Here is a 24,040-nt window from a genome sequence, read left to right on the forward strand (position 1 = left end):
CAATTTTCAGAGTTTTGGAATTGATTTTTTCTATTATGTTTTGGAACTAGTTTGCAAATGTTTTGTTAAATTGCACTCGTTATTATTATTATTTAAGTTCAAACGGCAAAAGTTTGCTGTTTTCTTAAGGATGCTGTCAATTCTAAAGACGAGAAAAAATAAGGGTTTATTGGGCTATCTGTTTTTAAAACAATTTTTTAATCTGTAAAATAAAAAATTATTTTAAAAATAAAAGATTATTTGTTTGATCATCAGTTTTTAAAAATAGTTTAGAAAACAAATAAAAAAAAATTTAGAAAACGATGGAACGATGTTTTCACCTGTTTTGAAAATAATAAATATATATTATTTTAATTTGTTTTTTTTAGTTAGTATTTTTCTATCTTATAGAGAGAAAGTTGTAGAGAAAAAAAAGATAGAATATTATATCTTGATAAATGTATCTAATTAAATTTTTTTATTGTCTTATTTTATTTTATTTTATTTTTTTAAAATTTGATAGAACAATTTTAAAAACTAGCTATTCTCTTTTTTTTTTTTAATCTTTTCTAAGTTACATCAATCATTTATTATTATTATTATTTTTTATTTTTCTTTCCTTTGTTATATATCTACTAGTTTTTTATTTTTTTATCTTACTTTTTTATCAATTTTTTTTGACAAATATTTCTTATATCAATTATTTATTTTGCTATTTTGTTCTTTTTTTTATTTTTTATTTTTTCCTTATCAAATATTCTCTCTCTCTCTCTCTCTCTCTCTCTCTCTCTCTCTCTTTTCTGTTTTGTTCTTTTTCCTAATTTTCATTATTTATTTTGCTATTTTGTCCTTTTTTTTATTTTCTTTTTTTTCCTTATCAAATATTCTCTCTCTCTCTCTCTCTCTCTCTCTCTCTCTCTCTCTCTCTCTCTTTTCTGTTTTGTTCTTTTTCCTAATTTTCCATTTTTCCTTTATTCCATTTTTTTTTCTTATTTTCCATTTCTATCATATACTTTTTTTTTAATTTTTCAATTTTTGCTTTTTCTTTTTCATTGTTTTTCTGCTTTTCTATAAGATATTTTTTTTTTCTTATCTCCATTTTTTATTTCCCCTTATCTTCCATTGTATTTATTTTTTCTTTTTTATTGTTTATTTTTGTTTTTATCTTTCCTTTACAGCAGTGACAAGAAGATTTAAATATATGATTTGACTATGCTGGTAATATATAAAAGTTAGTAGTTTTATTATTATACTAATATGAGATTTTATGGATGTTTATAGTTGGAAATATTATGTTAGACTTGTAGAATTTAATTTTTTAATTAATGCAAAATCCCAAGTCCAATAGTTATTTTATTTATGTATACATATGAATTTATTTGTTTGAAACTCACATTAAAGAATTAATAACATATATTGTATAATATCAATAAGGTTTAAAAATTAATTAATGAAAAGATAATTGACTGATAATGTGGAACAACTGTTAGTCATACAAGAAGTGGAAAGACGTAGCTCTAAAAAGCTAATCATAAATCAATGAAAAATTAAATACATGTAATAAAAAAAATGATATATGTATATATACATATATTATAGTGTGAATGAATTAATAATAATGAACCAAACTAATACTATGAATGCTGTAAAGGAAATATGGCAAAACTATATACAAGTATATGTACTATCATTTGAGGATATACAATATACTATTATTATTATTATTGACGAATATATTATTTATTCATTTAAGCACACTCTAAAGCAATTTTATTTTGAAAGAAAGGATATGAGCATTACAAGCTATTAGAAATTACATTTAACAAGTTGACTACTACTAGAGTGTTTTGTCATACATTTATTAATGACCCGCAAATTACAATTGATGAGATGGAATTGGAGGCTAAAAGTGTACATGTTAACGCTAATCATAATAATCTTTTTTATATCATTGATAAATCAGTAAGCCATTTGAAGAAATGCACTGCATTATTTAGCAATTCTATCTCATCAATAAAAATATTGATGAAATACATACAATCAATAAAGAATTAGAAAATAATTTCATATAAACTTCTTCATATTTGTATTAATTTCAATTTAATCCCTAAGGTTTTAAAAATGTCATTACCTCCTCTCAGATTTCAAACAGTCTTCATTTTTATTTTCTATTATTTCATTCACACCCCTCAAAATAATTTCATTTACATCTCCTATAATAGTCCCAGTTGTAATTTTCAAAATCCAAAAAGCTAAATTAAAATTAATGCAAACCTGTGAGTTTAGATAAAATATTCCCAAAAAAAATATATATAGCTATAAATATTATATATAATGTTAATCAATTAATAATAAAAAAAAATAGTTCAATAGAAAATAAATGTTATATTATATTTTGATATTATATATATATATATATATATATATAATTATTAATATGTGAATACATTAATATATATATATATATATATATTATATAAGGTTCCTTGTATGTAAAAAAAAAAAAATGAAAACTTTTTAAAAAATAAAAATAAAAATTGTTTAGCCAAACATGCTTTCTGTTTTTTAGTTTTGAAAATTGTTTTCAACTATTAATGGTCAAACGCTTCTTGTTTTCATTAAATAGTAGAAAATAATTTTTTATTATCTATTTTAAAAACAATGTTTTGAAAATAAAAAATAAAAAATATGGTCAAACAAATCGTAAGTAATTCTCTAGCGCAAGTTTGACTAGAAGAAACCATAAAGATTTATTCTGTGTGATTCTATTTCCTTGATGCTGGTGAATTTTATGTGTTTCAAAAGTTAATGAACCAACTTATCATAGACAAACCAATTCAATGTAAACTAATTAAAAAACCAACCCATACCAATTTTAATTTGATTTTTTTTCCAATTGCGATGGGATTGTATTAAGAAATCACAACATTGATAATGAAAGGACTGATTAAATTAATTGTAAAAGAAATATTGTATTGAATTGGATTGGATGCACACTTTCCAAATACATATAGCATGTCCTAATTCAAGTAAAGTACTTTCCAAATAAGTATAGCATGTCCTAATTTGAGTAAAGTAATGTCATGCATAACAAAAGAGTCTACTAAGATTTTTATTATAACTATATATAAGCAATCAATTGTTAAGAATAATTTTACAAATATCATCTAATTTACCAACAAATTTACTAAAAGTTATAAGTGTATTTGATTGTTTAACTTATTAATATAAGTTATAATTGAAGAGATAAATATTATTAAATATAAACCAATCAAATAATGATATCTATACTATTAGTAGTAGATATATTGATATACTGATAATATTTGTGGCATTAGCCGGTTGTTAAAAGTGTTTATTGATTTATTTTTAAATTATATTAATATGTTAATCAATCAAATGATAATATTTATATTTTTAATAAATATATTGATATATTAAATGGTGTTTGTAGCATTAGTCAATTGCCAAACATTTGGCAATTTTATTGTTTTTTTTTTTTTCAGTTACTACTATTCTGTAACATTTTTTTTAACTGCAAATTGGAGGGGTAGAAACAGATGTAAATATTTTTCAAGAAACAAAAGTAAATTAGTCAATTTAAAAATAGAATTAGAAACAAAGTCAATTAGTCCCTTTTTTTTTTTTTTTTTTTTTTGGTGAATGAAGTCAATCAGTCCCTTTTTTTTTTCCCCCAATAAAGTCAATAAGTCAAATGCAGTGGATTGTTTTTTTTTTTTAATTATTAAATCAAATTAAAAAAAATTGTAATTATCCTTACCAAAATAAATAAAAACTTGGGTTAATTATCCCTATGAACTCTACAGTTTTTTGTCGTTGCCCAAAAAAAAAAATATATATATATATATAAATGACAATATAAACAAATAATATTTTAAGTGACGATGTAACAAATTTTTTTTTTTTTTTAATAAATTTGAAGGGTAAAATGCAAAAATGTATAATAGTTGAAGGGGATTAAATGTAATAAACCCTTTACACTCTAAAGATAACCATGGTGTCCAAGTATTTGTCGGACTCTCTTTTTGAGACGGTAATTATGTTGATTGGAAGCGACATTTTCCTCTCTCGAGCACACACCCATGGCCATTTGTGTGTTTTTTATTATTTATTATTTATTATTTATTTTTTAAATATTATATATTAGACAATATTTGCCGCCACATCGATGCCCAGTCGCTTCCATATGTCATATTATCATTGATCGGTTCAATATTTTAAATGATTGGACTAATGTTAAAGTGACAATGTAAATAAACAATAGTTTAAGTATTAATATAACATATTCCCCCTTTTTTTTTTTTTTTTTTTTTTTTTTTTAAGTTTGGAGCATAAAATACAATATATATATATATATATTTATATAAAATAGTTGAATGGGGCAAAATATAATAAACCGTAGACGTATTAAAGCAAAAACTTGGCGTCAAGTATCTGTTGGACTATTTCCGCTTGAGCTTGAGCCTTTAATTTTTCTCTTTTGGATACACTCCAATAGCCATTCGTGTGTTTTATATTATTATTATTGTTTATTTTTTTTTCATATTAAATATTAGACAATATTTGCTTCTACACTAGCATGGAGGTGCTTTTTACTTTAATGTGTCATTTTTTTATAAGTTATTGTACTAAAATGACAAACAAACAATATTTTAAGTGGCAATATTTTAAGTTATTGTACTAAGATGACAAACAAACAGTAATTTAAGTGCAATGTAAATAAGCAATAGTCTAAATGATAATGTAATATTCTTTTAAGTTTGAAGCATAAAGTACAAAAAGTATAATAATTGAAAGGGCTGAATTTATTAAACCCTAGACACTTTGAAGAAAAACTTGGTATCCAAGTATTTGTTCAGAGTCTCCTCTCAATTGGAAATGACTTTCTGCTTGAGCTTGAGCCTTTAGTTTCCCATTTTCTAGATACACTGCAATAGCCTTTTTTTTTTTTTTTTTTTAATATTAAATATTGAACAATATTTACCTCATATCATCATGGAGACATTCGTTTTTTACTTTCATACGGCATGTTATCATTATTGATTCAAATTTTATAATCAATTAAAATTAGTTTTATGGCACACATATTTAATTATACATAGACAAGTAACTTTTGAGACATTAAAGAGTTACCACACTGATGTGGTGGCAAGTGTTTTTCATAAATATTTCAATTTCAATTTATTAATACGTATTTGTGGGTTTTTGTGTTTTAATGGTCTGTGGTTTTATTATCCATTTTTTTGAAAAAGAAATACAAAACAAAAACAAACATGGATTACTTGAGCAGATCCGCCATCATTTATGGCAATAACTCATTTATCGTCCATTTTGGGTTTTCCTTGGCTACCCTTAAGAAGCAATTTTATTTTAAAAAAATAAATAAAAACAAAATTGTTTTTTAATAGATTGCATCATGTTTCAAAATTTGTAGTAGAATTATGTTTTTTTTTTTAAATAAAAAATTATATTATTTGTTAAATTTGATTTAAAATCATATAAAATTACACATCCTATTAAATTTAATCTTAAAAATTGAATGTACGCTATATAACAAAAAAAAAAATTAAATTTTTTTAATGCTATTTTGATGCAAATTCTAAAAGTTTGAATTTCTAATCAATTTTCTGTTCAATTGGATGGCACAATAAATTAATTTAAATTTTGTATAAAAAAATATTCTTAAGAAAATTACAAAACTTTGCTAAAATCAATTAACATAAGAAAATATATATTTACCTAATTCAATTTCAAACAAAACTTTAAATGAGAAGAGTTAAATGTAAATTTTATTTTATATAAAAAGTTATATACGAACTAAATGGTCACTGAATAAACTTTCTTTCATTTATTATTTTAATTTTATTGTACACTTTAAAATGTCTACTATGAGAAGCAAAAATAAATAAATAAATAAAATATCTACTACAATAAATATTACTTAAACATTACAAAAAAAATTTCACCAAAAAAATATTACAAAAATAAAATAAATTATAATGAAGAAAACCATTGGCATTCACATCTTTGGTGGCTCCGATGAAATCCTGTCGCATTCACATTTCTCTCCAAGCCCTAATTACCCATAGCTTCGGCAATTGCCAATTCACCAACTCAAGCGACTCTGGCGTCCCATAAGCTCTCGGGCAATATTGGTGCTTGAGTTGATTTTATTTTACATATTGCTTTCTAGGTTTTTGCTTTCATTTTCATTTTCCGTTCATGTTGATTGAGATCAGAAAGTGAAATGCAATATCTCGGTTTGGTTTAGGCTTTGACCAGAAAGTGAAATTTGGATTGGTTTTGCTTCTCTTCGATGAAGCATTTTAAGAACTCGACGACTCTCCTATTATCAGATTCGAAAGCAGGTCCTTCCTCACTTGCTTTACTGGTTGTCTTAATTTGTTGGTTGCCGCATCTTTTTTCCTTTTAAGTCGCTTTGTTTGCTTGGTTGCTGAGAAACTTTTATGAAAAGGTTTGAAAAATTGTAATCTTATAACTAATTAGAGGTCGGAAAATCCCCTTTTATTTTCCTTCTTGAATTCTTATGCTTAAAATCACATAAATATGCATTTTTTTTTCTATATTTTTGTACAACACCTGCTATTTGCTAATTACATAAACTAGCATCATCGATGTGTAATTATAATCTATAATTTTAAAAATAATTAAAAATAATTTTATAATAATAAATTTTATATATTTTTTAGTACAACCATAAAAAATAAAAAATCTTGTACTTTTGCAATCAAATTATATAATATTGTAATAATAAAAATATATATATTTTTAATACAATTAATAAAAGATAAAAAATTTCATACTTTTAAATAGTTTTTCCATTTGATACTGATTAATATTTTGATTGCATCTTAAATAATAAAAAGAAAAGGAGATAATTTTTTTTTGTTGATGATTTTGGAGGAAATTTGGAAGAATATTATAATGACATGTGGCACTGAATATTTTACTTTTATATTTTTTTTCAATCAATTAGCTAATATTATAATAATAAAAATATATATTTTTAAATACAACCAATGAAGGTAAAAAATTTTATGCTTTTAAATAGCTGTTCCATTTGGTATTAATTAATATTTTGATATGATCGAAAAAAAAAGGATGATTTTTTTTTTTTATTGATGATTTTTGAGGAAATTTGGAATGATAATAAGATGACACATGTCGCATACTCTTCTACTTTTATAGATATATAGATTTGGTTGAACAATCTTTTAAATAACTGCTCCATTCGGTATTAATTAATATTTTTATAAGATCATAAATAATAATAAAAAAAAGATGATTTTGGAGGAAATTTGGAATGATAATAAGATGACACGTGGTGTATACTCTTCTACTTTTATATATTACAGATGTTGTTTCTAATGAGTCTCCATGTGCTGGTAGGAGTAATTTCTCAAACAAGGATGATAAGGGTGACATTGATGAGTTAGGTGCTGTTTCTCATGAGTCTTGACACTCAGATGAGGATGATGAGGGTCATATTCATAATTTGATGTTGCTTCTGATGAGTCTCGACTCCCAAATAAGAATCACACTGGTGTTTGCTTATACATTCAGATGGAGTTATGTCAGGAGGAGTAAGTGTGAATCTATAAGAGTGGCCTTAACTTTATAGACTTAGAGCTAAAAGCCTTATTTTTTGTTTTGTTGCTTGTCTGATAATCTAAATTTTTTTCTTAGGACTTTAAGAGCCAAGTTGGACTTTGTTAAATTGGAAAGAGATGAAGCCTATAAGATATTAAAGCAGATATTGTCAGCACTATCTTATCTACATAACAAAAATATTATGCATGGAGATCTTTCTCCATCAAATATTTTTCTAGATAAAGATAACAATATTAAATTGGCTGATTTTGGTCTCGGTAAAAACTTCTATTTTTATTGTTTTACTGTATGTTTTAACTATGTAATATTTTGAAATTTGACTTTTTTTCTTTAACTTGCAGCAAACTTTATTGGGGAAGATGTTACTATGATGTCGAATCTTGGAGCTCGACCATACGGATCTCCCGGACTCCCCTGCAAACCAAACCCCAAGCTGGATCTCTATGCAATGGGGATCATTTTTTTCAAGCTATTACAGTTCTTTACATCTGCAGCACCAGGTTCCCAAAGGGTCTTTGCCATGCAAGATTTGAGAGAAAAGCAGGAGTTCCCACCAAATTTTCCAGACTCTGAGAGGGATCTTATAGTTCGATTGATGAAAGAAGAACCATCAGAAAGACTTGATTTGGAGGAAGTGATAAATGAACTAGAGATGTTGAGCTCAGCAGAGATGAAGTAGATATGTCAAGTAACATAAGTAGAGATGAAGTAGATATTTAACTAACAAAGGATTCCTTCCTTCATTCCAATAGTAAAGAATAATAGAAAAGTGCACCAAATAAACTAAAAACGTTGTCGCGAATTACTTACATTAAGTTAGTTGACAATAAGTTATTAAGAAAACACTGTTTTTCTTGAAATTAATTTCATTAATTTTCCACACACACACACACAAAAGTTACATAGATTTTCCATCCACTTTGGTATCACGAACCCATAATCTCCCAAAAGTATATTTGAATAATTTACCAATTAAACCGACTTCTCTTGATTAAATTAAGATTCCAATAAAATTATATATAAAAAAAGTTGTTATGATTTTATAAGTATTAAACGTTAATAATTCTATTTTATTTGATATTCTTGTAAATTTTGATTAGTATATTATTTAAAAAGTGAATTACAAAAACACCTTGAGGAATTGGAGAAACTATTTTGTAAATAAGGTGTATGATAATGTGGTATACATTAACCTATTAGAATTTGCCGTGGCAAAATAATTTATAACATCATCTTTAGTAATCGCATTAGCCATAACATTAAGCAAATGCCACTTCTATATTATATTTTTGCAAACAATGAAATTTATTTCCTCCATTAAATTTGTAAGAGTTTAAAATTCTAAATATCAATAAATTACTTCCACTAATATATTAGCTATTGATAACCATTATCATCCTAGGTTTCAAAACATTTTCTAAATTATTTTTCCAAGTATATAATGCAAATCTCATCATGGTTCATCAAATGCTTGGAGCCTATCAGTGGTGAATATTTGGAAGCTTTCCTATTGTATTCAACTTTTTGGCAATTTTACAGGGACAGGAAGGAGTCATTTCAATATTGCTACTAATTTGAGGCACTGCTCATGCCATCATCCTCTTAAATCTTGAGAACCTACAGATCAGTTTGTATATGGAGTGGTATAATTTTAAAATTAATTTTAGGTTGTTTTATTGATGAAAAGGGGTAAATGGATTAAACCCTATACATTCAAAAACAAACTTGGTATCCAAGTATACTGTCAGGACTTATCCAAGATTTTTTATCGGAACCTTAAACAAGTCCTAACTAGGAAAATTCCATAAGATGTTTCTATAAAAAATCCAGCAGCATCTTTCCTAAAGGTTGAACTTATCCTTTATAGAAAGTTCTGTAGTAAGGTGGTAGTAAGGCGTATGATAATATGGTATACATTAATGTATTAGAATTGCCATATCAAACTAATTTATAACATGATCTTTAGCAACTGTATTAGCCTTAACACTAAGCAAATTACGTTCCTACACTATATTTTTGCAAATAATAAAATTTATTTCCTCTATCAAATTTGTAAAAGTTTAAAATTCTAAATATCAACAAATTGTATACATTAATATATTAGCTATTGACTACTCTTATCATCCTAGGTTTTAAAAGATTATTTAAAACTTTTTTTTCCAAATATATAATACAGATCCCATCACGGTTCATTGAATGCTTGGAGCTTATGCGAATAGTTGGAAGCTTTGCTACTGTATTCAATTCTATGGCAATTTTATATGAAGAGGGAGGATCAATTTCAATACATTATTACCTTGAGGCACTGCTTATGCCATCATCCTCTTAAATCTTGAAAACCAAAACAAGAAAATGAACATACAGGTAGGTTTGTATATGGAGTGGTATAATCTTGAAATTACTTTTAGTTGTTTTTATTGATGAAAATGGATAAATGGATCGGACTCCATACACTCAAAAACAAACTTAGTATCCAAATATACTGTTAGAACTCACTAAAGATTCCTTATTGGAACTCTAGACAAGTCCTGACTAAGGAAACTCTATTAAACGTTTTTACGGCAAAATCGGCAACATCTTTCCTAAATGTTGTACTTGTCCCTTGTGAAAAATTCTGTAATAAGGTGGGAGGAATAAGGTAGTAAACACTACCTTATTCCTCCCACCTTACTATATAATTTTTTACAAGGGGCAAGCCTAACCTTTATGGGAGGTGCTGCCAGAATTTCCATAGAAACGTCCAATAGGTTTTTTTGATCAGGACTTATCTAGGATTCCAATAAGAAATCTTTGATGGGTTTTGACATATACTCTCTCTCAGATAGCAATAGGTTTTGCTATTTTTACAATTTTCTAGTAGCCATAATCCTCCGGATGTGGAGCCATTTGCCATCTAAGGTTAAGCCTTTAGTACTCCTTCTTTCAGTTATTGGTTTACTATGATTATTCTTTCATATTAAATATTTTACTTGCAAATTTATTGAAATACATCTATGAGGGTTTCCCATATTTGAGGATTTTCCATATTTGTGGGTTTTTCGTTGGTTGGTTTGGTTATTGTTTTTATGTTCATTTTTCATTAAAAAAAAATACAAAAACAAAAACAAAAAAAATGTTGTAGTTAAAAGATTTGCCATCATTTATGGCAATAAGTGGCATTTTGGGTTTGCCTTGGCTAACCATTAAAGAGCCATTTTTTCTTTTTTTTATAAAAAATAAAAAGACGCAAAAATGTCATTTTTTCCCATGAATATTTTCTTATTTCATTTGTTTATTTTTCTATTCAAGAATTATAAGCTTTGTTTGATCTATTCATAAAATATAATAGATCTGATTTGGTTTGATCTGATTGGATTTGATGTTAAATTTTCAGAATCGGAAAGAACTTATAGCTATTGATGGTGGAGGAACTTATCGATTCCATGAACAAATATCCCAAGGATGTATGTCACACTTTTTTCATATTCTTTAAAATCTATTTTTGAGTTAGAGTTAAGTCATACGAGACATAAGTTTTGAAATCTTTTACATACATATAGTTTTAGTTTCAATAGTATGCCTATATGACTAATTCTTAAAATCTATTTGAGTTAGCATTTTCCATATTCTTGAAATGTGTGTTTTAATTTTGAAAGTTTATGTGATAACCTTTTGCTATTATATTTTTTTTCCCTAAGAATCTCAGAGGAGAAGTATTTGCACATGTTGATGCATTAAATGCTATGAACTTCACATTAGGCAAAGTTTTCGTTAGATCAATGTTGGCATTACGAAATGTGTGGAACTCATTTAATGAAATGGAGGAGCATCAATAGCTCAAACTGGTGATTTTGAAATTTATACATAGGTTTAAAAAGGACTTCCAAGGTATGTGGGATGCTGATGGTTTCACAGTTGAACTTAAGGAATCTAGTGTTAGAAACTGGTCAATTAACCTCACCACAATGACCAATGAAGAGCAGTAACAATTTTCTAATTTTCAAAATTTACTAAATGCTATTACTAAAAAATATGCTACAAGATTTAAGATAGGAGTCTCTGTGAAGGTGATCAAAAGATTCACGTCCAACGATAAGAAGTATTTTCTACTTCTTACTAGCAGCATTTAAGGGAAGGCAGCTAGGAACAAATGATTTTTGTAGGGTGTGATATGATTTATTCTTGGAGAATGATGGCAGTGCAAAGATAGAAGATCTTCCAATATCATCTCCGAGGAGGTTTGGAAAGAGAGGTAAATCATTTTGCACTCCAAAAGAGAATGTAATTATAGAAGTATTACAAGAGTGAACGGAGAGCGGCTATACGTCGAAATTGGGTTTCTCACACTCACCAGAACATGATATTCTATTATTCTAAATCTGAAGAAAGATTACATGAAGTATGTACTATATCATCGAACATTAAGATGTTAACATTCGACCCATGGAGTCGGTGGAGGAAATTGAGACCGGTTCCCTATCATTGTTGTAGAATCTTCCTTTCTCATCTTTAGAGTATTTTCTGTTATTGAAAAATGAGACAAATCCCATGGCACCACAAGTGATTTTTAACAACCCAATCTTTGAAAATTTGCCACTACAAGAATCTGAAATTAAATAAATACTGTGGCAGTGGCACCACCCCTGACTCACAACCACCCAACACCATCTTAGGAGCACATGTTAGCGAGGGAGAATCTACCATTATAGGAATCGAAAACTGAGTCAAATAACAATGGCAGTGGCACCACCTCTGACTCATAGCCACCAACACCATCTTAAAAGCATAGCTTGCCATGGGAGAATTTGCCACCATAGGAATCGAAAATTGAGACAAATAACGTGACAGTGGCACTGTCTTTGACTCATAACCATCCAACACCACCTCAAAAGCAGATACTGGATGTGTTGGCAAAGGAGAATCTGCCATAACGATTGGAAACATTAGTTAGTTTTTATAGGAAGTTCATCTTTTTTATGGTGAAACTTTAGCAAGTTAAATCTGGATCATGTTTTTATTTTGATGGGGATATCGCCACCTTTTTTATCATCCAAGTCTCATTGGCTCTATTTTTAATCTCTCTGTGTGGTTGGCTCTATTTTACAATCTCTCTATGGGTTTTCTATCACACCCTAAGTCAACATAATTAGAGTGTGATAAATGTTATACTTATAACACCATCTCAAAAACAGAGCTTGGGTGGTAGTGGCATCACTTTTGACTCACAACCACATAAGAAGCAAATGTTGGATGCTTTGGCGAGAATCTGCCACTACAATCAAAAACTACCAAGGCACAATATGCTCTGATTCCCATTCCCCTTTCACTAATACTAGAGCACTTCTTTAATATAGATTATTAGGAGAACCTCACAACCCAAAAATATAAAGAATTTAATTTTTTTTTTATAATAATAGTAGATATACAGAAGATAATGCATAAAAGTTTTCAGGTCAAAATATTTTTGTTTGGATTTGTTTCAAAATTTTGCAAATGAATCATACTGCGGTCACATGGAAAAAACCAGACAGAAAATATAAATTCAAAATTTCATAATAAATTGAAAACAGATCCAAATCAACCCAAATAAATTTTACAGATTTATAAACATGTCTACTTCCATTTATAAAAATTTTTATGCCAAAAGAAAATTTTAAATATTTTAAATAAATTTGAACAGTTACTTTGTATAGGTTCCATATAAAATCCAAATTATAGTTCTAACAAAAATTCTTCAATTTAGCCTTTGTCATTACTTCTATAACCCCAAAACATCTCAAAGAATCTCGTATAACATTAACAACAACAAAAAAAAAAAAAATCAACCTTGATCAACTTCAGAGATTCAAAATCTTCCTTTCTAGTTCTAAAACTTGTTTTGAATTCCAAAGCCTCCAAGAATATTAGATCTCTAATAATCTTAAATGTATTAAAACGTTAAATTAAAATTACAACTTAAGATTAACTTTAATAGCTTTTAGGGCTAGAAGAAAAATTTAAAAAAAAGAAAAAAGAAGAAGAAAGAAAAACTTATCTAATACCTTAGAGTTTCAAAGTTAAAAACAAATGTGTAAAAATAAAATAAACATGTCTTTTCATTTTTTGTATAAACTAAAAATAGCGTAAATACTTTTTTTTTTTTTCAATTCCTAATAAAATTGAAATGATCTTTGTAAACCAAACTTATTAGGATAAAAATATAATTATAAACTTTAAAAGATAATTGTATATACACACACAAACCGTATATTACATTTTCTTTTCTTTATATATATATATATATATATATACACACACACACATACCGTATATTACCATAATTATAATTATATATACACACACCCACACACACCGTATATTACATTTTCTTTTCTTTAATGGCTAATGCAGTTTAAACAGAATCTGTCCTAAATCTTTGGGTTATAAAAATCAAGGCTAGATTGGGTTAGAGATCTATGGCTGGTCCTGCTTTACAGGCCCCTTCCATTTGATTCTGTAGCGAGTTAGGCCTCGTCCCACATATAATCCAATATATTGGGCCTGGCAGTATGCGACTGTACGGTAAAATGATAGACATGAAATAAAATGGGAAGATGTCAAGGCTTCGATTCTTTCATTCACCATTTAAAAAAAATCAAAAATAAAAAATAAAAAATGAAAAGCTAGTAAAAAGCTTCGATTCTTTATGGTGTGCCTTTGGGACCCATGTCATTTTGGCATTTTGAACTCCCTTTCTCTATATATTATTAGTGAAAAGAAAAATAATTATTAGTGAAAAGAAAAATAAACTATGTTAAAAAAGAAAAACCAAAAAAAAATGTCAAAAAAAAGTAGAAATAGATGTCGTCCAAAAAGAAATAAAAGATGAAAAGTGCCCATCAAGTGCACTCATTCCTATGCGTTATGGAGGTGCAAACCATCAGTTGAATACCAAGTGTCGCTCAATGTCTAAATGATGGGATTTATAAAGAAGGTGAATATGAGTTTTCTCTTCAATTCCTTTTTGTCAAATTGTCAAAATTCCCATGAGGAAATTGGTGAATGTGAGTTTTCTGTAGAAGGTGAACGTGAGTTTTCTCTCCAACTCCTGTTATAATTCCCACAAGGAAATTGGGAACCAATGAATCTCTAACCGTCATGAGACTCTCTATAACAGAAATGCTAGTGAAGTATTAAGACAGAAGTACACATAACGCCAAAAGTCCTTCCGAAATTTCACCATGTAGAAAGTAAAAGTGCCAGTTGAAAGTGTAATTGCAGCTAATTATGGGAACGAAGAGATGAAGCTGGATAGGATAAACACCGCCAACTCCATGATACCCATTAAGCCTTTCTCGATAAAAGATCTTTTTCGAAAAAGAAAACACATAATTTATTAACCTTAAGCTAGCTACTATTTCCATACTACATTTGGAAACTGTTTGATTTTTTTGGTAATATGTGCAAATATGAGATTTGTTTACCTTCATTTCTTTTATAAAGAACGGGAAGCCTCCAGGGGACATGAATGTCATAAGTCTGTTATAAAAGCACCCCAAGCTCCCCTAGAAAAGATTGCAATATAGGTACTTCCAACATCAAAGTCGATAGTACCAACCCATATAGATACAACTATATAGATCATTATAGTAATATCCAACATCTCTGGACATGTTCACTGATGATCTTCGACTCATTGTTGAAAGCTGCTTCCACCAATTTGCTTGACTTCCACCTTTGCTTTCAATGACATGGCCGTCCTGCAATTCATAAAAAACAAAAATATCACCACAACATGTTCATTTAGTGTATTGCATTATTCTGCATGGAGAAAACTACAAAAAGATGTTTTATGGTAATTTTTGAAAACAAGGTATGCACAAATATAGCTGCATTTAGTCATTCCCATTTGAGCTGCATTGCATTCCAACATCACTGAAAGACATAATAAAGAGCTGGTTTGAAATTCTTAGGGCTGAGATTTCCTAAATCTTGGCTTTTGTCCTCGATGCATACCTCGAGCGCCTGTATTTCTTAACAAGCATTGCTTTGATTTCTGCCGTCGCCAAATTCAAGAGAGGGTCGGATGATTTCAGAGCATCCTGTTATAAGACAGGCAGAAAATGTTAATCATTCAATACAAGATTTTAAAAAAATAATCCTCCGAGCTTTTTTAATGTGAAAGGAACTGAGTTTAATGAGCTTTGTCCAACAAGCACTTTCAGTTTACTGATATACATTCATCATATGACAGAAGGTAGCTTTGAATTTCATTTATAATTAAGAAGAAATGCAATTGCAGAGCTTTATCAGAAGAGAAATGGTTTATTTGGATATTTTCAGGAATTAAATTTCTAAAGGATTAACTCATGCATACAGGCATTCTTTGAGATCCTTTCAGTGTGGCAGTAACTTTGTCGAAATCTGAATTTATACAACGTAAGAAGTGATCTGAGGCATTCCTTCTACTAGGACATGGAACAGCAGCCTCAGCAAAGAACTACAACAAAAATGCATATCAAACTTCAGTTTTGCAGTTGAATCAAAATGGCAATGAAAAGTTCATATCCAGAAACAGCAAGGTAGCACATTTACTAATTTGATTGCCATGAACTATAGTAGCATGAAAATTGGCAATTATAAGGCCATGATCAAAATGAAAACATATCTATATAAATACATATATATATATATATATATATACATATTTGAAGATATATACATATATATATTTGGAGGTCAATTTATTATTTTTACCTCTATGGCCATCTTTGCTTCTCCAAAATAAACAGTTTCACCACATGATAACAAGAAAAGATCATCAAAGAGTGCAAAAACTTCAGTACTTTGCTGGTAAATCAATGATATAACAGTTCTTCCATCGCAAGTAACATTTCTAATCATTTGAATGACAAAGAAAGCCAAGGCATCATCAGGGCCATTTGTAGGTTCATCAAGAAACAGAAGGCAAGGATGAGTGAGAATCTCAAGGGAAATGCTTACTCTCTTCTTTTCCCCACCGCTGATACCTCTCAAATGTCAGTTTCCAATGAACCTATCTGCACAATCAAGAAGCCCCATTTTCCATGATTGTTGCTTCCACAATGCCATTGACCTCTTCTCTACTCATTAAAGTTGGAAGCATCAAGTGAGCCGAAAATGTAATAGTTTCTCTAAATGTCAGTGTTCCCAATAACACATCCTATTCTGTCACATAAGCCTGAAAATTTTGAGCTCGAAAATCCAAACTCAAAATACAATTATAACATTTACCAGTATTATATGTCAGTTTTATTTATATGCTTTTCATTTTTGCTTACATAAAACAGAACAGATTATACTCAAAACAGTTTTTCCAGGGCTTTTTTGACCATGATATCTATAAAGTATTTATTAGCAATTGCGTTTTATCTTTCACGTTGATAATAAAAATGAAATGGTATGTAATGTGCTTACAACAGAACCATTTTCTTGCTTCCATGGAAGAGAATATTGCCAGTTGTTACTACATCCGTTGACAGTCTTCCTGTGCCAAAATCAATGATTCTTTCAGTATGCAATCAATATTTGTTACACACATGGAAATTGGTTTCTCTTTCTTTCTTTTCTTTTTTTTTTTTCGCGAAAAATAAATTATTTTCAAGAATTTTTAATTTTTCTTTCTAATCGTATAATTAATCTACATTTCCCTCATCTTTCTATATATTTCACTTTGCAGAAATTCAGGGAAATAATTTAGTAAAGCAAAAACAAATGAACATTTCGGCTCCCCTTAATAAATCAAACCTAAAATAAAAGGGTCCATTGTTTCATAAATTTATTTTGTTTTATTTTCCCCCAAAATCTCATTAAAAAAACAATTGTTGGACCCATGACCTCGAATTTATATCATCAGTGAGCCAACTGAACTGTCTGAAAAAGACAAAATTGGACAAAATTGAACATTGGTAAATGATGAATAACAGAAATATAATGAGCATTTAAACTTAATTAATTTCTTCATCCTCCAAACCCTACCAATATACATTCCTTGATATGGTATTACCCCTTACTTGAATTTTGAAGTGTAGCACTTAATATCCCGTTGACAAGGTTGTGAAACCTAGTTGCTATGCTAATTGGCTACTAGTCTAGGTAAGGGGTAACATAAATGCAATACTTTTTAACGCCAGACAGGAACAATCTATTTCGAGCTAATGATAAACTACTGCATTTTAGGATAACAATTTTCCTCATTGATTTGTCAATTTCATAACAACTAAGCAGGTAAACAAAAAAGAGTTGAAATATGTGTTGCTCATGAATTGTCTTCTTCTTGGTAAAAGAAGGAAGAGAAGATATTTCAATGAGGAATAAAGATGAACTATTTTGGAAAAACCAGGGAAATTTCTATTACCAAACGTTGTCATTCAAACCAGGAAGTTTCTGATTTTATAAGAGATTATACTTGGCCTTATATCCAAACAATCCCCAACTTAAAACATGGAAGATTTTTCAAAAATATTTGTACAGTTATAGAGTATTTAGCTGCAAGAACATCTAATCCCAAGAAAGAATAACATCCAATAAAGAAAACTCCAGTCTTCTTGAACAACCAGTGTTAAAAATTTGGTTGATCTTTTACTAAAACAGGATTAAATCCAACAAAAACATGCATGCAATTTTGGACTTCAACTTTAAAAGGATAGAAACCAAGTTTTTAACTTTTTCGGGAAAACGAAAAGAACAGAAAATTTAAACCGCATCAATCCATTTCTATAACAGGAAAGAGGTCCTATTGGTCTTCCCTATCTGCTTACAATGTCTTACACCAATAGCTTTGCCGCATGTTCATGTTCATGTGATTGATAAAGTGTGTGTGTGTGTGAGAGAGAGAGAGAGAGAGAGAGAGAGAGATAACCTGCTAATGAATCAAGAACTGTGGATTTTCCAAAATTAGAGGGACCCATAATAGCCATGATTCTTCCTGGTGCAGAATACCCCACTGAAACGAGAAAAAATTGTATGCATCAGTAGTACCAGACCAACTAGTACCACTTGGAGTGGTTCAGTGGCACATGTTAATTATTTGCCTTGTCATTTAAATTCAGCCACATGCAACCGAGCTTATTCTTCTTCATCATCATCAGTAGCTGTGCTTACTCTCTCTGCTCCAGAGCTTATTCTTCTTTGTCCCTTCTTCTTTCTCCCTTCTCTTTCCTTCTCTCTAATGTATAATCGACAGCTCATTCCCTAATCCTTCACTTATTTATCAGCCACCTCCTACCCAGCCAGTAAACTCTGGCACGTCTCATACAGTTGTACTTCTCTGGGAACGACCTTTCCTTGGTAGTTTTACATGTTTTGGGCCCCCAGGACTTACCGTTTCCTTTTATTGGACCTTAGGCGGACCCAAAACTCATCCGTCTAGTTCCAGCCCAAAGGTACTAACCCTAATGATATTTAGAGGCCTGCAACAATTATAATTATTCCTATATTAAAGGGGAAAAAAAAAATTACCTCGTGGAACCAGCCTCCCCTTGGTGTCATCAAAGTCAATTGCAACGCCTCTGTTAAGAATGGCGCTGCTGGTATTGGGGTGGTTATGAGGAATCATGAGGGCAGAGTCATTAAAGTGAAGGCGTCAAACTTAATATTGGCTTTCCTGAAGCAGCAGAAGCAGTGGCCATTCTCACAGCAGTCCAAATGGCCATTGACGACGAGTACCGAAATATTTGCTGCGAAAGTGATGCTAAATCGCTCATTCAATGCCTTAACGAGCCTTCCATTGCTTCTACCGGCTGCTCTATCTCTGGAGTTATCAACAAAATCCTAGGTCTTCAATCTGGCTTTCAGTCTATCTCCTTTGCTTGGGTCCCAAGGAATAACAACAAGCTAGCTCATATAGTGTCTAGGTGGAATTTTTTGAATTGCCGCTTAGGTGGCTCTCCTCTTCTTTTGTATTCTGATGATTTTGTCGAGGTTGCAAATCAAGAAAGTAGCTTGGCTGCTACTACCTGACTTGGGTTCTGCACTGTTGTATCCTGCCTCTTTTTGGTTAATATAACTTTCCTTTAAGGAAAAAAAAAAAAAAAAAAAAAAAAGAACATTATCATTATTCTGTTCATTTGTAAAAAAAAAAAAAAAAAAAAAACAATAGAGAAAAAAACAAAAAATAAAAAAAATAAAAATTGAAGGGCAAAGATGGTATATTAACTTGCTAGGGTTTTCAGTATTCAAAACGTAAATTTTCTAAATGTTATATATATATAAAAACCGTACGTTTTCCGTACGTTTTCTTTTCGTCTAGCATTCTAACTCAAAGTTTCACCATTTCAAACGAACTGTTCGAACCATAAACGACGCCCATCTGGTCCAGATCTGACGGCTGACGTCTACCTCCGGCGACCTTTGGACGGTGACAATCCCTTCGCCTGCGTTTGGAGGTAAGCTTCTGATCTCTCTGGATTATCTTTTTTCGATTTCGGTTCCATATATATCTTCCTTTCGAATGTCTGCGTCTCTTCTCCGAGCTCTGTGTTTCGAATGTATGTAAACTTTGGGAGCAAAATTGAATATTTAGATCAACTGTGAGAATGGTGCCGTCTTTTTATTTTTAATTTTTAATTCAAGTATTATTATTATTATTTTTTTTTTCGCTTCATACAGATTCTACAGAACACATAATTGTATAGCACTGTTGGGGCAGCAAAAGATGCTTTGTTGTATTTACACTCGATTGAATATGACTGGACTATTTAAAATAGATTTTAAATTTATTCAAATTAAGGTCAAATATAAATTGGCTGATACACATATACGTATGTTAATTAATTTATTTTTACTTTTGTCACAAGCAGGGCTCTTTTATCACGATGTCTGTGGAGAGTATAGTAAAGTGGATATTAGAAGCTACAACAACTATACTAGTATGTTCTCTGATCTTCTCTCCTTAATATTTGTATCATTGTCTAATTATATTTGTGGTCTTAATCTGTAGCCGGAGGAGGAAATAATACGCCGAGTGGAGTCTCTACAACAAATCCTACCAGTAGCATTTCCAAGTGAGTTAAAAAGTATTTTGGAAACTTTACAGGTATAACGCTATTTTTTAAGTTAATCAATTATTATCAATTTTTTTTTATTAATTTGTAAATATTTATTTCTTATTATTTTGTTTATCCTTTATTTTCCAGAGTATCTGGATAAAATTCCTTCCAATGGGTGGTTACTATATGTTAAAGATTTGTATTATGAAAACTCTTTTGCGATTCAAAGAAGAAATGGTTGACTATAAAGAATTTGTTCATCTTATCTATGACAACATTACACATGATGATGCACTTAAGATTAATCATGGGGAGGAGTTTGCACGCGATCTAATGTCGCAGGTGGCCGATCTTTGTTCCACTGTTTTTGGACCTCGTTGCTGGTTTAGAATATTTGATGAAATTGAAGTATTCCGTAAGCATGGCGGTATTGAAACCTGCGTTCCTGCCATCTACTTAGGACGCCACCATACAGATGGACAATGTGTAATCCAATATACTATTGATGGTCGTTTGATTACTGAAGTGGTTCCAAATAGTAATATATTAGGGAAAAGGAAAAAAATCCCACTTGGACCTATTGTGGAGGGTATGCCAGTAGAATATTTTGATAGGAATTTCTGGATACCTACTGTTACAAAGGCGCAAGTGGCAGACAAACACTGGGTAATAAAAGTGGGAGAAAAACTGTTTGAAGCTTGCACTCGCTACATGAGGTCTTATCAGCCTATTGATGAACGGAGGCTGTGTGATGCCAACAAACAGAACTTCACGTTTCTTTGCAGAGACGGCAAATGCTACAGCTACCCTCATGTTCTTGGCTTCGATTGTGAATCTGATGAAGAGTCTGAAACTGACTATGAAGATGAGCCTGAAACTGAAAAAACAACAAGAGTTAAAGTATGTCTCTGTCTTTTTTTTTTTTTTGGCCAAATTTGTTTTCATGTTCTATAACATTTTTTTTTTTCATTGCCAAATTAGTTTTCGTGTTTTCCAACTCTTTTTCTAATCTAATGGATTATGTTTCATTCAAGGCATTGCCAAATGATTTAGTGCACAATCATAAAAAACTGTCAGCATTATTGCCTTTAGAAATTCAATGTGAAGTTGCCAGCTAAGTACTGGACGGAAAATTAATTTTAAAAATGAGCTTTGTTTGAGTGATGGAATCAGTACATTTTATTGTACTTATAAGCCTATAATATTTTGCTTGCAATAGGTTTCTGCTGTTAGAATGGATTTGAGACACTTCCCCCCCTCCCTTCTCTCTCTCTCTCCTTCCCCCCTCCCCTAAATGATAAATGATGTGGTTTAAGCTGATTTTCTTGTTTAACTTGCCATCTGTATGATTCAGTCAAAAACGCCTGTTGCTCCTGAAACTGCTTCTGCAAGGACATTGTCTGTTTGTAACTTGCCAGATAGCGTCCAACGAGCTGATGTGTGAGTATATCATGCCATACTATGATATATTTTCCAGGTGACTTTCATCTGATAAGTTGCCACTGCAGGGAAAATTTTTTTAAAGATGCTGGTAAAGTTGTTGACCTTCATTTTTCAACAAATGAGGAAGGAATGTTCAGGGTGTCCGGGGCGCATGTCGAGTTTGACACTGTAGAAGCTGCAATGAAGGTCAACACAAGTTATTTTAACATTGTTCTCTTTTTATGAACAAGCTTGATATCGTCAGATATGCTTAGATTTGTGTGGTTTGATTGGATAAAGGGACATGTTTCCTAATTCGTCTTTCCACATGAGTTTTTTTCGTCTAATAAACATTTAATATTCCCCATTGTAGGCACTTGACTTGAATGGCCGAGATTTGTCTGGTCATGCTGTGAGGTATTTTCTATCTTTAAAATTTTATATTTCAAGCAGTTCAATAAATATTGTTTTCTTTTAACCTTGGGATTGAATTGGTTGGGTGTTTTGTTGTTTTCTTTTAACATCGGGATTATTTTGGTTGGCTGTTTTGTTATCATACAAACTCTAAAAATATAAAGATAAACCAAGTATTGTTCTCTCTAATAGGTTTCTTTATCAAGTAGAATATGATCATCATATATTTTTGGATTGTGTAAAATTTGTTTTGGTGTCTAGTGCATAATATGATATTTTTCAAAATCCTATATATACTTGGTAGTAGTATACTAGTGGATAGTGTTGGATTAATCTGGTGGACTTGATCTTACTGTTATCTTATAATTTTTATTTCTCAAAAATACTACAGAATTGCTTATATGGACTTCATGGATGATGATAGCCAATTTCAACAAAGCTTTAGAACTTAGTGGAGGAGATAAACTTGGAAGAGGCAAAACTCCCAAGGTGAATTCTGTGATGGTGCATGCTGGCAGTGAGAGAGGAAGTGGTATACCTAAGAAACCTAACATTTATTTAATAGTGTAGTCCATGCAAGCCGAATAATTTCGAGTATTTGTTTGCCATCTAGTTTATTGTTTTAACGTAGCAGTTAAAGATTTGTTGTAAGTGCCAACAACTCTTAACTTTTGGTTTTGTTGCATTAAAAGTGATTTACATCTTTATCTTTTTTTGGATGCTAGTAGATATTTGATACAAAAAGTATTGAATTTGTTTTTCTCCAATATTGAGCATGGAAATAATGAGTGAAGTCTGAGAAATATCACTTGTAATGTATCGTGCACCACTTTGCGCTACTTGTAACTTTATATATGCATGGTCCAGCCAAATTCTCTTAGCTTCTACTTGTGAAATTGTCTGCAACTCAATGGAAAAACTCTTTTGCCTATTTATTTATTTTTTTACCCTCGTTTGTATATGATAATTTATGATTTAATGGTCCTTTTTCTCTTTTTTTTTAAATTTTTTTTTTTAAGTGTCTTTAGCTTGTTACTTGTACTTGTTATGAAGTAAGCTTTATCTAATATTTGTAAAGATTGAACCCATTGTAAACAAAAGTAATGTTCTTTTTTTTTTTTTTTTTTTTAAGTGGAAAAAAAGTTTAATATTAGCATATAGGTTTTTTTTTTTTTTTTTTGGTTTTGGGGGGGGGGGGGGGGGTTGAAAATGTTAGCTATTAGTGTTTTTTATTTATTTATTTATTTATTGGGTTGATGATGTTAGGTTATAGTTAATAAATATTTTTTTTGTTATTTAATGTCACAAGCACCTAAAATACTAATTAGCTTGAATAAACTAAGATCAAACAGTAATATTTTTATTTATTTTTTTAAAAAAAAGTACGCAATTTTATTCAGAGAAGTATGCACCAATATCAAGTACTTAGTTATGCAAACGTAAAAGTAATTATAATAGTGATTATGCATATACAAATTAAAAATATAATATGTACAAAAAGGTAATGCGATTATATGTGGACTAGTCTCATTGGTAGTTGTTTCCAATGGGAAGTTTCGTAGGTTTAGAGTTCCACTGGTATTAAA

General features: G+C 30.0%; 3 protein-coding genes across 6 annotated transcripts; 2 read left to right on the plus strand and 1 right to left on the minus strand.

Annotated features, from left to right (window-relative positions):
• The first annotated feature begins 5,819 nt into the window (after positions 1 to 5,819).
• LOC112490585 (spindle assembly checkpoint kinase) lies at positions 5,820 to 8,428 on the plus strand. Of its 3 annotated transcripts, none has more exons than XR_009634659.1 (3): positions 5,820 to 6,368; positions 7,411 to 7,604; positions 7,708 to 7,949. XR_009634659.1 is itself a non-coding variant. In XM_048469042.2 (3 exons), exons 2-3 carry the CDS (start codon positions 7,520 to 7,522, stop codon positions 8,309 to 8,311), a joined length of 423 nt encoding a protein of 140 aa, XP_048324999.2. In that variant the 5' UTR covers positions 5,820 to 6,368; positions 7,411 to 7,519; the 3' UTR covers positions 8,312 to 8,428. The 3 variants fall into 3 exon arrangements, 2 of the variants coding, with proteins under 2 accessions (XP_048324999.2, XP_060668393.1); XM_048469042.2 differs by lacking the exon at positions 7,708 to 7,949 and adding an exon at positions 7,974 to 8,428; XM_060812410.1 differs by lacking the exons at positions 7,411 to 7,604; positions 7,708 to 7,949 and adding an exon at positions 7,974 to 8,428.
• A 6,622-nt stretch (positions 8,429 to 15,050) lies between these two features.
• LOC107412484 (ABC transporter G family member 15) lies at positions 15,051 to 19,186 on the minus strand. The gene is given in 8 exon segments (XM_060812191.1): positions 15,051 to 15,350; positions 15,607 to 15,692; positions 15,968 to 16,090; positions 16,348 to 16,671; positions 16,673 to 16,838; positions 17,047 to 17,116; positions 18,491 to 18,574; positions 19,090 to 19,186. Coding segments are annotated over 8 exon segments (1,017 nt in total). The 3' UTR covers positions 15,051 to 15,283.
• LOC107412504 (uncharacterized) lies at positions 19,071 to 23,221 on the plus strand. Of its 2 annotated transcripts, XM_016020279.4 has the most exons (9): positions 19,071 to 19,185; positions 19,989 to 20,015; positions 20,430 to 20,498; positions 20,570 to 20,665; positions 20,766 to 21,518; positions 21,973 to 22,058; positions 22,127 to 22,247; positions 22,414 to 22,457; positions 22,846 to 23,221. In XM_016020279.4, exons 3-9 carry the CDS (start codon positions 20,445 to 20,447, stop codon positions 22,904 to 22,906), a joined length of 1,215 nt encoding a protein of 404 aa, XP_015875765.2. In that variant the 5' UTR covers positions 19,071 to 19,185; positions 19,989 to 20,015; positions 20,430 to 20,444; the 3' UTR covers positions 22,907 to 23,221. The 2 variants fall into 2 exon arrangements, with proteins under 2 accessions (XP_015875765.2, XP_024926375.2); XM_025070607.3 differs by lacking the exons at positions 19,071 to 19,185; positions 19,989 to 20,015 and having other exon boundaries at positions 20,428 to 20,498; positions 20,570 to 20,633.
• Positions 23,222 to 24,040: the final 819 nt, after the last annotated feature.

The sequence above is a fragment of the Ziziphus jujuba genome, chromosome 10 (genome assembly GCF_031755915.1).
Source record: "Ziziphus jujuba cultivar Dongzao chromosome 10, ASM3175591v1".
In the NCBI taxonomy this organism is placed as follows: Eukaryota; Viridiplantae; Streptophyta; class Magnoliopsida; order Rosales; family Rhamnaceae; genus Ziziphus; species Ziziphus jujuba.